We start from the raw sequence: 16,098 nt of genomic DNA on the forward strand, positions 1-16,098 counted from the left end.
ATTCACAGCTACGGCCTTCTGGGTGAAAAATGTTTCTCATATTTTTGACTTATTATTTTTTAGTATCGTTTAAATAAAAACATTTAATTATAATAAAAAATACATATAATAATTTAACTCAATAATTCTATTTTTAATTTATTATAATTTTCCCCTGCGCCTCCCCTGCCATGCTCTGGCGCCCCCCTGGGGAGGCGCGCCCCACACTTTGAAAACCCCTGCTTTAGGACAAACTGAGATAAAAACAGAGATTTATGTAACACATTTACAACTCAATTACAGCAGCACTATGCCTGCTTACCAGAAACAAAATGATGATGTGCATACAGCTCAAAAGTCATAACTTCACTCAAAGTCATCTACACTCCTCTCTCATATTTCTTTAACAGTCAGTTCGGACTGAATTCTCATTGGATGAGTCTCATTTGAAACCACTGCAAAATGTCAACATTGTATTAAGTGTGCCTAACAGTGGACAAACAATGTTGTGGCTTCGAAATGCATAAATATAAAATGATGGAACAGCTTTAGACAAATTGTCCATGCATTTTATCTTCTGAAAGTATGCCCACTGAAGGTCCACACTGTTCTGAGCTCTAAAATGCAATAGTTTTTGGCTGCTTTGGACTACATTAAGTTCAGGGCTGCACTTTGCACCACCCTACTGAAATAATAAAAGCCTACTGGTACTGGAGTTGATAAATAAATAAAAAAGAATGTGGAATTGGCCCTGTGACCTCAGAACGGCTGCAGGCTGACTCACTGGCTGTCTGCAGGGGGTGGGAGACGCAGACAGGACCACTCATTTATTCCTCTGTCTGACCACACAGGTCAATTAAGAACTATTTGTCACAGGTGCTTCTGATGGAATTCCACTAGTTAGAAAAATAGATGAATATTCTCCTGGATCTAATGGAATTTCGCTCCGAGCGTGACATGAATCATCTGTCGATGTCCTCCTGAATGCCCTATTGGGCCGAAAAGATTTGGGAAATCGAGTAGTGCCACCTCCCCCTATGCCTTTGTGTAGTCATTAGACTCTGAGTGATGACCGCACTGCAGAGTTTCAAAATCAAACCGCAAAGAAGCTTACTGTTGATGCTGTAATAACATAATGTTAATGACAGTACTGCAGTGATTCTGCAACCTTCAGTGATTTCAAGGAATATTTAATCTGAAAAACAAAAATTGTCATATTTACTCACCCTAATGTCATTCCAAAATCATATGCTGTTTTTTTTAAGATCACAAAAGCATTTTATTTATTTTTTTGATACATTAATTAACATTATCACATTTAACTAGAGGTGGACGTGGACCAATATTAAAGGGGTCCTATTATGCTCTTTTACAAAGTCTTGATTTTGTTTTGGGGGTGTACTAGAACAGGCTCTCATACTAGGTTGTTCGAAAAACACATTATTTTTCACATATTTTACATTATTACAACACCTCTCTCCCCAGTCTGGCATGAACGGCTCGTGATTGTGATTGGTTAGCTGGGCCAGTGTGTGTTGTGATTGGCAGCACTCGGCGCCTGGTCGGGAAATGTAATGCCCCTTACCATAGCCGCCTGCGAGCTTCAGTGTAAATATTGCGTCAAAATCAAATCAATTTGAGCGCGATTTAAACCCGGATGATTGTAACCACTCTAAGTTCTTCTGCCTTGGGAAAGCTAGCGTGTCTCCGACATAGTGATAACACTCGTTGCCTTCTCTAGTGCAGCTCAACCAGGTCTCGTCCCATTCGTCGATATTTGTGATATCATAAATCCCGGAAAATATGCGTTGTAGTCCAAACGAGTCGTTCGTTGTAGTTTTTGAAAAGTTATTTAAGTTGTAGTTAAATAGAAAATTTCTGTTAAATAAAATATCTCCCTTTGAAGTGGACTTTAAGCTTTGTAACTTTGCAGATCTTTTTTATGCTCAAACAGCAACATTACAGACTAACTAAAGTTGAAAACGTGAAAAAGCATAATAGGACCCCTTTAATATTTTAAATGGCCGATGCTGCCATCTTAGAGAGCAGGGTGGCTGATATCACACATTTCTTTTAAAGATAGCCTAGTTAAAAATACATGCTGAAATTAAATTTTACATGATATTTCTTAGAAATAAATAATTTTAAAATAAACCAATATAAAAAGCTAAACTTGATTTTAAAAAACAAAAAAGTATACTTTAGATAAGTTCTTAAATCTGTAATCCTATCATAGTATTTTTCACAAATAAAGAACTTGTTAAAAACATGACTAAAAAGAAAGTCATTGCTGTCGAAATACAAGTACCATTTCTGACACTCATTGGCCAAACAGAAAAACTTATCAGCCAATATTGATGATTTAAAAAATGCCAATTATCAGACAATATCACATCTTGCCGATATATTGGTCGACCACTATATATGACATAGAAGTTTTGTGTTCCTAGAAAAAATGATAACACTGCAATAATGTCTCTCGTTAACACGAGTTAATGCAGTAGCCATCATGAACTAACAATGAGCAATGTTTTCATAGCATTTATAAATCTGTTAATGTGAGTTAATAAAAATGCAATTGTTCGTTGTTTGTTCATGTCGGTTCACAGTGGAGTAAAGTTAACATACAACTTTTGATGTAAAAAATATTAGTAGATGTTAAAATTAATATTAGGATTGTCATGTTAATGTAGTTATGTTAACAAATTAGACCTAATTGTAAAGTGTTATAGGAAAAACTAAAAGCATACGGGTTTGAAACAACTTGAGGTTGCGTAAAGAATGACACTTTTTTTATTTTAGGGGGAATTATCCCTTTAACCTTGCAGATGAGGCTCTGTAAGATTAAAGGGATAAACAAAATGTGATCAAGAGCATGATATTTTGGCATCATCCTTTAAATCAGCTAAAAACCTCTAAATGTTTACACTGAAAAAGCTATTTGTATTGCTCACTAGAGTCACTACTATTAAGAAAAGTCACAAATACAATTCCAGTCACTCCAACTACAGAGAGAAAAAAAACAGTGTGTTTATTCCAAACAATCTGGTTTGACCGAGAAAAATTATTTGAGATCAGATCTCTCCTCTAGACAGACATTAAAAGATGTTCTGATTTCTAAAGACATCAGCATCAGAAATAATGTGTGTCTGATGAAGCTGATCATGGCAGTTAGTCACCACTGGTATGACAGTCAGGCCTGTAACCCTACAATTATTATCCCGATTATTCAGATGACTTTCAGTCACAGCTATACGTCTGGCTATAAGCGATGAGAGTAAAAATAACTAATCTGCAGCCCTCACAAGTCAGCGTTTCCAGCCAAAGGGTTTCACTGTCATGATGTGACAAGCTACTCTTTGGCATTAATCAACCCACCCTGTTGAGAACAGACCAACACTGGGCACAACGCTTCAAAGAGACTTGACACAGCTCCTGGGCAATGGACAACAGACAACTCTGTTCATCTAATACCATCCAAATAGTGCTTCAGATAATGTCTCGACAACTAATGTAATCCCAGCCACAGTCACAATAATCCCAACAACACCTGGGATATGAGATTTCTGAAAAGATAAATCTGCGTGACACATTATTGCCAGACAAACAGTATTACGATCAAATATGTGTTTTGTGTTACTGCCTGAAACAAATGAGTCAGTGAAATCACTCACGAGCGAAATCCGAGAAAGCGGTGGCTTCCCCAGCAGCTTTCCCACCAGCATGTGCTTAATAAGAGACAATAAATGCCAGTCCCTATCAAATAACAGCCATCAAATTGCATTTCTACAGTTAGGAGAGCATTGCGTCTGAACTTCCCCTTCTCAATTCAGTCACTGCCCTTATACAACCATAATCCTCTACATCAAATGGGAAATTTACACTACAAAGATGGCACAGAAATGCTTCTGAAGTGGCAATTATGTGTCTTTACACACTGTTTAATACTGCTTAGAGGTGGCATAAATGCAGTTCCACAACTATATTTTTACTTATTTTATTTATATATTTTTTTATTTTGCAGCATTACATCTTTACACAGAATTTTGAGCAGACACTGAGCAGCCTTAAATCAGCTGTTTAAACATGCCTAAAATGAGAATAGCAACCGTTTTAACATGCACATTAATTTTCTGTGAAAATTAATAATAATTTGCTCATATTCCAATTATCTAAATATTTATATAAAAATACATTTCAGCAGGAATATCTAAATACTTTTAACCAAAACATTAATTTTAAAGAGAAGATGATGTATCACCGTTACTGACAATGTTTACATGCACATCTCACAAGCATAATTGGTTAGTTTTAAGTGACAGCACACTAATTTGTCATTTGGACAATGCTTATATCATATCAAGAGTTTCACAATAAACTAATTTCAGTGGTACTCCACCTCGAATGGTGTTATTGATGATATTACACAGCTCGACACATACTGGGTTCGAACATACTGCAACAGCTCACCGACATACTCTTCAAAGACAGGTCCTAATGGAAGGTGACCAGACAGTAACCAAGCCTGACCACTTGCAAAACCACATTTCGGGGATTGTGTAAGAAAACATAGTACGCTGCCTACCTAGAAAACATATTTAGGGATCAAAGAAGTGTTCGAACGCATTCGTCATGTCAAAATAACACTGTCTAGATAGGCAGCACACTAGAATTTGCAACACATCCTGGAGTACTTCCGCTGATCCTGACGGACCCTTCTAAACCGGAGACCAGATCCACACTTCACCGACTATGATAAGCATGTTGGCAGTGACTCAAAGCAATAAACATGCAAAATGAACACCGGAATGGGCTCATACCTGAATGCAGGGTGAAAACATTAATTCCTGGATCCAGCATGATGTTCGCTGCAGCGACAGCGGCGGCAGTTCTGCCCGGTGGCGTCCCGGTTATGTTGCTGCTGCTGCTGCCGCCGCCGTCTCGGGGTCTCCTCCCGGAGCTGCTGGCCCGGTTCGATCTGCCCTGCTGCTGTTGCCCCTGCGGTGGGGTCTGGATCCCCGCGGAAGCCCCTTCTCCCACGCGGCCTACCTGTTGTCCCATCCTGCGAGTGTTCTGGGTGGGAAAATAACACAGATCCGTGGAAAGACCCGCCGTCCGTTTGGACCGCTCACATCCCCAACGAACGTCCCGCGGGACGACGGCCTGTTCTACTCAGGATGATAGTCTTCCCCTTCTTGGTCACCCCTCCTCCCTCTCTTCTTCCTCCTTTACCGGACCGGACCGAGTTCCGTTAGCTTAGCTTAGCAATCTGTGTATGTGTGTGTGTGTGTAAGAGAGAGAGCGAGAGAACCCACCCACCACCTAACAGCTAACAACACACAGTCTAATCGTTCAATTCTACCAAACGCAACCGGATACGCGGCTCTGTTAAACGGGAATGTACGATCCTCATGCCCCCAGCACTGTTTCTCTTAAAGCGGACCCGTCTGGGGTCGTTCCGTTCTGCTCCAGCCGCTGCGCGCCCCCTCCGCCGCCGCCATCTTTACCGCAGAATCAGTGGCGTGCGCTGCACGAGCCAATGACGGAGAGCGCGCAGCACACCATCATCGCAGTGATGCAAAATGTAGTATGAATATTAACATTAGCAAAATTAAGAGAATTGTTGATTCATAATGTGCAATGAATAACATCTTACGGACAATAACTGAGTAATGTAAACAGTACAATAATAAAAATAAAAAGGTGTTATTAAAGAGTCCTATGTTATTAAAGCAATTTAAAGCATAGAAGGCTACTTCACTTGTATATCAATATATTTAATACTACAAGCTCTGATAGCAGGGTTGTTATAGTTAACTAAAACTAAAACCATATTTAAAAAAATACATTTTCGTTACTTTAAATGAAATAAACATGGAAAAAAAGCATTTCATTTCAGTTAGTTGCCAAAGCAAATTTTCTTATTTTCATTTAGTTTAACATGATGTACTAAAATAACTAAAAATAAAAACTATAGAGACATTAAAAAAAAAAAAATTAAATGATAGAAAAAACAACAAAATGACTAAAACTTTAAAATGAAACGGAAAATATTAAAATAAAAACGAATTTAAAATATTAATAAAACACTAATATAACACAATCTCTGTTTTGCTCCTAATTTAATTTTTAGCTCTACCGACAGCAATGGCAAAATATTGTAATAGTCTTGATATTACAATAATAATCTTTAATTTCTGCAACATGATTTCATCTGTAAAGAAATAACATTTTAATTCACTTTTCAAGTATACGGTCAAGTCACATAAAACATTAACCTGATATTAACTGATATCTCATCAATATACAACATGGTACATAGTGCATAAAAAGCAAACCACTATAGTCAGTTAAACTGTTTAATTGTTCATTGCAAAGCATGGTGGTACAGGCTACACACTGAACATTTCACAAGATAAATTATGATGAAAATTTGTTTAAAAATATGACATCCGTTTAGATTATTTCAAAATATTGAACACTTTTTTTGTGTTGAAAATTACAGTCATCGACTATTCTGGAAATTACAACTGAGCATTTACATGGCAGGTGCCATAAAGAAATAAAATGCTGTGTGCAAATATACAGTAGTTCTAACATTCAACTCTCCATCACCATCTGCCGGTCGTCACAGCTATTGCAAGTATGTTTTTAAAATATTATACAGACAGTCTCATACATTTTGTGGAACTGGAGAGTATTCACTCAAAACTCTTTTGTGCACTGATAAATGACATTCAAAAAGGCCTAGACTTTATGATAGTTTTTTTTACAATAAATACCCTGCATACTGTGGCAGTGTACATAATTTGTAACTAATAAAGGGATTGTGCTTGAAAACCATTAGTAATTTTGATTACATTTGATACCCTATTTTGTAATAAATATGTCCTAAAGCATGGCTTTTAAATTAATATCTAATTAGTTTAGCTCTATGGAAGGGGGAAAAAAATTAAGTAAAAATTTCCAGAACTCTTAAGTCCAGACTACAAGTCTAACTCTTCAAACAGTAACTATGGTAAATAAAACTGGCAGAATGGAGAATTTCCGCCCAAATCATCTTCATTTTAATTAAAAGTCTAGGAGTAAAAGGTAAGAAGTAAAAAAAAAACTGTTTCACAGCAGTATGGCACATAATTTAAATCCATTGGAGTTTTAGAATTCTCAACCCGCTTGTAAACATTCTACGATTTTGTGCAGTCCAGGCAAAAACTGGTTAAAATGTACCCCATATCCATGGCCTCTGCAGTACTGGAATAACACTACAATATCAAAAACACAATATCTAAGGATATCTAAAAAGTGGCAGTAAACAAAACACATTGATCTCAACTTTAGGACATCACAGAGGCTTCTAAAAAATAGAATCTCCAGATCAGACATAACCTAATGCTAACTAGACTGTCACATAGACATTTCAAAGGAAATACCAAAATATTCATAATGCACATTATAGACATTCTACATTCTATTACAGATGTTTTCATAAATATTAAGATCTAAACAAATCAAATATCTAAGGCCTCTTTATAAAACGGTGTCCTCATGATTATAGAGTAAGATTGTCACTTTTCATTTTATTTGGTCAGAGTGCAATACCTACAGAATGCTAAAAAAGTTCCAGAACGAGTAGAGTATAAATCCCATTCATCTTGTGGCTGGTGGTGTGGCTTTAGTGAGCATCTACAGCAGTGTTAGTCTATGGAGAACAAGTCCAGGATCGAGGCTTTAGCAAGTCTATGAAAGAAGGCTGAGGAAACAAAAAGAAACCACAAATATATGAATAAATTCACAAACTATATTCACAGATGAACCCACCAGGCATCAAAACTTTGTTTACCTCTTGAATGGGGCAGAAGCGCTGTGCATACCACTCCTGAGAGTACAGGCAGATGAGAACCCCCTGACCCAAGAACAGCGCAGTCCACATGATCACGTTCCAGATCGGCCCTTTTCTCCGGTCATTAAGAATGAAGTTAAACACCACTAAGAGAAATATGAGAGGATCAGAGATTTTCATATTCAGGCTCTGTCATGTTAATCAGTCATATAAAACAGAGTCCTTCTAACCGAAGCTTAAACCAACTTCTAGGTGGTTATCTGGCATCCCAGCCTGCCCAAGCTTGTTAAATTGGTCTGTTTGGATGGTTTTTGGTAGACCAGCTGCTGACTAGCTACCCTGCAAACATGTCCCTGCGGGGCCCATGCTGGCTTTTTGCGGGCACAGTGGGCTAGGGCCAGCCCACACCAAACCTAAACAGGCCCCGTGCGGGCTTGCCCAGGTGAGGCCCACAGCTTTGGGCTCACTGCAGGCTCTCTGTGAGCAGGCCACACTAGCGGACTGTCCACATTAATCCCATGATGGCCCAGTGTGGGCCAGCCCTTTCGGGCCCAGAGCAACTTTTGTATCCTTTGGGCCCCATGTGGGTAGAGGGAATTAGCAATAGCTAGCAGAAGTAGCCAGCATGGCTCACTTGCTGAACACATTGTGCTGTGTCCTGGTTGGGAAATGTGTCATTTCAAGCCTAGTCTAAAGGAGTTTTTTTTTTTCCCATGTAAAAGTGTACATTGCTGATGTTTTTTTTGCAGAGATGTTACATGTAATTATGGCCTATGTTTGGATTAATGCTAAGAGTTTAAGATAGTGTATTTGTATGCATTTTAGGAGGAATCTTTATTGGTGAGGCTACCACATCAGGGTCCATACAGATTTAAAGTTATTTTCGATGTGAGACCATAGTTTGGAATATTTTTGACTTTTCCTGGTTAGGAAGCGTCTGGTGTTTGAGAGCTGTGGCGTGTTTTCATTACGAGAGGTTGGATTATTAATTTGCTATCAGTAAACTTCAGCTATGGACAGTGTTTGGACATTGATGAAATACAGGTAAGACTTTCGCATATCAACTTTCATATGACGAAATCCTACAGTCTTACATTGCTTTGTTTGCCTTACTTTTTTTTTGCTTGCACTTTTGTGTATTTACATTTTTGGCTATATGTAGCTGTATTAACCTGAACTGAATGTTTTCTATTTTGTATTTAATAAATTGATTTGAAATCCCTTTGACTACTGTACATTTTTGACAATACAGACATTAGTTATGTGGTGACTGCATCCATTTCAGATGTATAACAACTGTTTTTCCCAAAGACTTAAAGGAACACTCCACTCTTTTTGAAAATAGGCTAATTTTCCAACTCCCCTAGAGTAAAATAGTTGAGTTTTACCGTTTTCGAATCCATTCAGCCGATCTCCGGGTCTGGCGGTAGCACTTTTAGATTAGCTTAGCATAGATCATTGAATCTGATTAGACCGTTAGCATCTCGCTCAAAAATGACCAAAGAGTTTCTATATTTTTCCTATTTAAAACTTAAATCAAGGAACTTTGCTGCCATACCATGGGTGCAGCAGGCGCTAGGGATGTAACGATATGAAAATTTCATATCACGATTATAGTGACCAAAGTTATCACGATACCAGCGCTAAGGGGCCAATGAGCAAATTCTCAGGGGCCCTGCGCTGGCAGACCATTGGGGGCCCAAAGGCTAGCCCTAATTGGGCCCCGTAAAGGGCCAGTGCAGGCTTGTTTGCAGGGTAAACACCAGCTTGGTCAGCTGTAAAACCAGCTAAGACTATCTGTTTTTTCAGCAGGGATATTTGACATGCTCTTGTAGTAAATGAGGTTCTTACTTCCAAAGCACATGAAGATGCAGAACAAGACAGGGTAGAAGAAGCCAAAGCAGATGGCCAGAACATACTCGTGCACCACAGCAGACACCGTAAAAACAACCAACATGGCCGCTGCACGGAATCGCTTCTGTGTCATCTGTAGACATGGATGATCACACATGGTTTAGCTTGAGTCCATTCAAATAAACCAAAAACAGATTGTTTAATAAAATACAGTACAATCGTCAAGGTCCAATCTGAAACACTGTTTACACCAATGAATTTCCATGTCTTTTTCAGTCATTTGTAATTCTTGGATGATTTCTTTAAAGAGTGCACTCAAAGTGCAGATTCTATATACAGCTGATTAAATAGAAATAAAAATAAAAAATATACAAAAATAAATTGAAACAACTTATAATGTACAAAAATGATAATAAAAATAAATTATAATAATTATATAAAAAACGAATTATAATCAGTCAATAAAGAATAATGTATTTTAGAATAACTAGAGTCTTAAAAAGAATAACTAGAATCTTTTATATTGTATTCGGTAACATTTTCAACTTATGACTTACCCACAGGAAGTCCCTGTAGACATAGTAATAAAGCCAATCATGTACTACAACATTCCATGTGCGGTAATAGTTAGCAAATGAAGTGGAGTTCCACCAGTCCTAGAGAAAAAGCAGAAAAATTCATTTTCAATGAATAATCATATAATGGCAACATCTGCTTTTAAACAAAGCATATCTGATCATGTGGAACATATAACCCTTATAAAACCTTACCTTATAAAACATTCTGTCTCCAAATCGTAGCATTTCAGCAAATGCATTAAGCCAGCAATGCAGAAAGGCAAAGAACGCCAAGAATAGCACCAGCACTCCTACAGATATAGAACACCACCATTACACAAACTGCATTCATTTTTATACTTTTTTTTTACTACATCTGTGACCCTTCTCAGTGTGTACTCTTCTTATTTAGACATCTTATCAGTATAAAGTAATCTAAAGATGTGCTACATTTAAATATGACATTCTACCTGGCAGTATAGAGTTGAAGACACACAACACCATGGTAGCCACATAACCCCATCGAATACATGGATTTCTACAAGGACAAAGTAACATAAGTGGAATCCAAACTGAATTTTAAAAAGTAATATATAAATGTTATTTTTATTTATTACTTTTATACACACACACACACACATATATGTATATATAAATACAATTTAAAACCAATATTAGTGAGTCTTACCGTGGATAATTGTCTCTGTATATTAGGGTAGGTGCAAAGAGAAAGTAAATGTACTGGGTGAACTGAGGTACAGCTAATGAATCTGAAAAAAAAATGAAAAAGACAAAATAAAAAGTAAGTTTTTATCGGTTTATTTTTGTGAGGTTACTAACATCTAAGTAAAGATCTTACTTGTTTTGCTTCGTTCTAAGTATTGCACTCTTGGCACATTTTCCCTGATGAAAGAGTGAGCCTTCATTATCAGTCGCACCTGTTTAAAACAGAACCAATAGCAACAACTAGATTCAGCAGTGAAACTACAATAAACATCTTCAAATATTATTAGATTTCTAACAAGTAACAAATTCAAATAAACACATGAAAGCAGAAAATAGAGCAAGCAATAATCAAGAGAGTGATATAAAAAAATCCTGTTGCTATGGTTACTGAGTACCTGTTCCAGAATAAGTATGAAGCATGAAGCAGGGGGAAGGCCGTTCTTCAGCACCACATATGTGGGTAGGAAACCCAAACACAGCCCCTGGTACAGAAGCAAGAGAGAACCAGCCAGCACTGTCCATAAGGCCCGATGGTTTGACGTGGGGTAAACACTGGCCCAGACACTGAGCAGTATATATGGAACCACAAGGGTGGACAGGAACATACACATCCACGTAACAACCACTAGGGGGAACTGGCCAAACGCGTACACCAACAGATCAAACTCAAGCACCAGTCTAGAGAGAGCAAGAAAGAAAGATTTTTGCGGCTTACACAATTTAGTAATCTTACTTGGAGTAAAAGGTTATCGTCTCACTTTACTCCGAGACAGACTGAAGGTACATGATAAACTAGTGAGAAAACACTTTTGAATCTTTTTGCATGTATCAGTCAGTTTTTGATGTCAGAAGAAGTCTGATACATTAATATTAATTAGCTTGTGCTGACATTGCTAAATAATTTTCCTAGACTGTCAAGTCACATTACATAAAAACTAAAATGTTCAACAAATTATTATTAAAATGTATAAAATTATTTTAGTTAGGGAATTAATTCAATTAAAATAGTTACAGTAATAGCACATTACTTCAATACATTTTACATTTACATTTAGTCATTTAGCAGACGCTTTTATCCAAAGCAACTTACAAATGAGGACAATAGAAGCCATAAAAATCAACAAGAGAGCAATGATATGCAAGTGCTATAACAAGTCTCAGTTACTGTAGCTTAACGCAGTACACGTAGCAAGGTTTTTTTTTTATTATATAATAAATAAAAAGAAAACAGATAGAAAAAGAATAGAGCAAGCTAGTGTTAGAGGCCTTTTTTTTGCTTTTGTTAATTGTATAATAAATAAAAAGAAAAATAGATAGAATACAAAAAGATTAGAAAAGCTAGTGTTTTTTTAAAGAAAACAAGCAGTTAGTAAATGAATAGAGTGCAAGTCTAAAAGGGGCAAGTTTTTTTTATTTTTTTAAAGAATAGAATTAGAATAGAGAGTGCTAGAGTTAGATGGTCAAATATTTTCTCAATACACATTATATTTCAGTATCTTAAAGTCACTGGTTTGTTCGATTCATTATTTTTGTTCACACAAGCACAAATAAACGTCGTTTTATTTCATAACTTTATCCTTACAGTAGCTAGAATACACTAAACTGTAAACATGTTACATGTGTGAAGATGTTTTTATTTTAGTTTTCTTTTAATGTGAAGAAAATCTAATAAAATAACACAAGGACCTAAAACTATTCCAAATTATGACACATATCAGAAATGTACTTTTAATGCAAGCCAGAAGTAGTATAGTTTCAGAGCTCATTTTTATTCATTTGGGAGACCTTGCAAACATTGTGCTCGTGAAGACAAAATATATCTCTTTATATTTTGGCAAAAACAAAACCATTATGAATACATGACACCACACTGCTGGCAAAGGTCAGAGCTTTCACATTTACAAGAAGGTTGCTTTTTTTTAAAAACTGAAGCAAAACGGATTCCAAAAGTGTTGATGAATTGTGAATGCTCTAACCTGCCCTCATCGATGAAGTCCACGACGAGTGTACTGAAGATGAAGAGAATGAGGAGGGCGATGAACATGTGATAGATGGTGCGAATGTGGTTCACCTCGAAGAGATCACTGCAGAAAAATTGTTTAATAAGCACTATTATTTTACAAATATCCATATGCAGTACAACCATATGTCTCTCGCCTTCCAGATTAATCTATATTTATATTTATATAACTATATCGATGAAAAACCAGCAAAATTATTTTACATTCCATAAACTGTGCTACAACAAACAGGTTTATTAAGGTCAGCTTATCAAAATCAAGCCATATCTCATCTACATCTGACCACAGACAGAAACAAATCTCACACATATCAGGACAGGTTTCAGCAAGATTACCCATGACTTACTCTAACAGGGATCGACGGATCACGAACTGCTTGCTTTGGCCTTGGGGAGGTCGCGTATGCCTACAGGAGCAGAGAGGAAGATAAAAAGGGTTAGACAACAGGGGAAAAAGAAAAAGGCAAAAAGAATATGAGATAAAAGCACTACGCTGATAGACTGGCATGCTAGTCATGTGCCAAGATCACGCAATGGGAAAGAAATCACAAATGCATTGAATTCAAGCAAATTTGAATGACAGAAAAGAGAAGAGAATTAAGTGTACTAGCCAGCTATGGCAATCATTGCAATCTGGTTTTTGCATGCTTTCAGGGTCGCCGTGATTTTGCCAAGTAAGACATGTTCATCTTTTGTTGATCCTGGATCAACATAACTGTCCAGAAATATAGACTTAACCCAATCCCTACCCCTAAACCTAACCCTACCCATAATGTATTCCTAAAAACAGTGTGAAATGATAGCTGATTAACAAGGGTGTAGAAAGCACCTAACCCCGATTGTAAGCCTAAAACAGATATTTCCTGAAAAGTTATCCCTCAATTCTGATTGGTTGATAGGAATGTTGTTCCAGGATCAACAAGGATGTTGATCCAGGAACATGTTGTACTTGGTGAAATCACGGTCACCATGCTTTCAGTACCTGAGTTTGCTTTTCTCCTTATCTGAGAGAGGAAAGACTGTGCTCACATGGGAGGAAACCAGACTAGCAGATTCCTCTATCAGACTGTCCATGAATTCATTGACTTGGGTGTCCAACTGCCTCATCAGGTCTGCCTTTAAATGCTGAAAAAAAACCAGCAAAACAGTAAAGACACAGGTTAGCAGTCTCTAAGGTTTCCAGAAGGTCTTATGAAGCTCAACACATCATATCCACAAGATAACAGCAATTCAGCCAGAGAATCAGGTCTCATGTGATAACTCAAGCTGTCATGGTCATGCTGTTTTGACTGCAGCTGCTCTTAAAGGAGACAAATGAAGATCATGCATGTCAAAGAAACTTTTTGGGATATTAAATTTCTTCGCAGACTGAACTGAAACGGAACTGATGACGCAATACATTGGAGGTCTGTAATTCAAATAAATTCTAAAGTTCAATCATATGACTACAACAAAATGTCTTTTTTAGGAAAGTGTATAGAAGATGTGTTACAAACAAAGACATCATATTTTCCCAAACCTCACTGCCCCTGGCTGACAACCACATCCTTCCCTATTCTATCTACACTTCCTGTAACGTTTACAAGCACCTACATCAAGCAGTGCAAGACAATCTAAAGCACAAAACAACATTTGATCCCTAAAAACAAAGTTAAAAAAAAAAAGTTTTTTTTTAGTCTGAATCTATTTCATTTAGTAATACATTATACAATTCACATGATGACTTGAATACACAATAAGTTTTCAATTTTACAATTAAAATACATTTTGATATTTTAAATTTATTGTCATATGGTCAACAAATCATAAAAAAGTAATTACATTAGTATAAAATGTTTTTAATTTAAATGCTAATCTTATATTATTGTTATTATTATTATATATACTGTATACACACACATATAGATAGATATGCATACACACATGCAGGTATCTAAAAAAATTTGAATATCATGAAAAAGGTCAATATTTTTTGTCACTCATTTCAGAAAGTGAAACCCATATATTATATAGATTCATTACACAGAGTGAAATATTTCAAGCCTTTATTTCTTGAAATTTTGATGATTATGGCTTACAAAGGGGAAGATGAGAGACACCAGACCCAACAATGTAGATGACCTGAAGGCCGCTATCAAAGCAACCTGGGCTTCCATTACACCTGAGCAGTGCTATGTGTAATGAATCTATATAATATATGGGTTTGAGTTTCTGAAATGAGTGACAAAAAATATTGACCTTTTTCATGATATTCTAATTTTTTTTAGATGTACCTGTATATAATATATATACATACTCTCTCTGTGTGTGTGTGTGTGTGTGTGTGTGATAAGATGTGAAAAGATGTAAACACACACATGCATTCAAGGACTATAACATTGCAAGATTACCTGGCATTTGCTGTAAACTATGAGGGGCTGTATAGGCCATAATTATTGAAAAGCCTCTTACAAACACTAGTGAAACGAAAAACATTGATAAACCTTAGTGAAATTCATTCATATGCATTACTGAAAACCTCTTACAAACACTAGTGAAATGAAAAACATTGATCAACCTTAGTGAAATTCATTCATATGCATTACTGAAAACCTCTTACAAACACTAGTGAAATGAAAAACATTGATCAACCTTAGTGAAATTCATTCATATGCATTACTGACAACCTCTTACAAACACTAGTGAAATGAAAAACATTGATCAACCTTAGTGAAATTCATTCATACACATTACTGAAAACCTCTTACATACACTAGTGAAAACACTTATCAACCTTAGTGAAATACATTCATATGCATAACTGAAAAACCTCTTACAAACAGTAGTGAAAACACTGATCAACCGTGAAATACATTCATATGCATAACTGATAAACCTCTTACATACACTAGTGAAAACACTGATCAACCTTAGTGAAATACATTCATATGCATAACAAAAGTGGGCTAAAACAGCGCAATGTTACAGAGCTCACGCCGTGGTGACCTTTCATCGGCGCGGCTCTGCGACTGACTCGACAGCGCGGGGAGGACGTGTTCGCTAACGCCACCGAACTGACAGCGCGGACATCAGCATCTTCATACTACTTCACAGAAATTTGTGATTTTCCCTGCAAATAACAA

The 16,098-nt window shown here is 36.7% G+C and overlaps 2 protein-coding genes across 2 annotated transcripts in view; both read right to left on the bottom strand.

Moving 5' to 3' along the window:
• LOC107758002 (Abelson tyrosine-protein kinase 2-like) overlaps positions 1–5,634 on the bottom strand; it is a 32,928-nt gene extending 27,294 nt beyond the window's left edge. Inside the window, 1 exon segment of the mRNA XM_016575625.1 lies at positions 4,800–5,634. Coding sequence (XP_016431111.1) covers positions 4,800–5,040 — 241 coding nt within the window. The 5' untranslated portion in view covers positions 5,041–5,634.
• Positions 5,635–6,458: 824 nt separating this feature from the next.
• The window catches only part of LOC107758003 (sterol O-acyltransferase 1-like), an 18,876-nt gene continuing 9,236 nt past the window's right edge, over positions 6,459–16,098 (bottom strand). Inside the window, exons 4-15 of the mRNA XM_016575626.1 lie at positions 13,959–14,101; positions 13,324–13,383; positions 12,933–13,040; positions 11,352–11,634; positions 11,090–11,168; positions 10,919–11,000; positions 10,701–10,768; positions 10,444–10,541; positions 10,231–10,329; positions 9,671–9,806; positions 7,820–7,965; positions 6,459–7,729 (exon numbers count right to left, since the gene is read on the bottom strand). Coding sequence (XP_016431112.1) covers positions 7,679–7,729; positions 7,820–7,965; positions 9,671–9,806; positions 10,231–10,329; positions 10,444–10,541; positions 10,701–10,768; positions 10,919–11,000; positions 11,090–11,168; positions 11,352–11,634; positions 12,933–13,040; positions 13,324–13,383; positions 13,959–14,101 — 1,353 coding nt within the window. The 3' untranslated portion in view covers positions 6,459–7,678. The remainder of the gene's footprint in view (positions 7,730–7,819; positions 7,966–9,670; positions 9,807–10,230; positions 10,330–10,443; positions 10,542–10,700; positions 10,769–10,918; positions 11,001–11,089; positions 11,169–11,351; positions 11,635–12,932; positions 13,041–13,323; positions 13,384–13,958; positions 14,102–16,098) is intronic.

This window comes from Sinocyclocheilus rhinocerous, unplaced genomic scaffold (assembly GCF_001515625.1).
Source record: "Sinocyclocheilus rhinocerous isolate Xijiao unplaced genomic scaffold, SAMN03320098_v1.1 scaffold1314, whole genome shotgun sequence".
NCBI classification, from domain to species: domain Eukaryota; kingdom Metazoa; phylum Chordata; class Actinopteri; order Cypriniformes; family Cyprinidae; genus Sinocyclocheilus; species Sinocyclocheilus rhinocerous.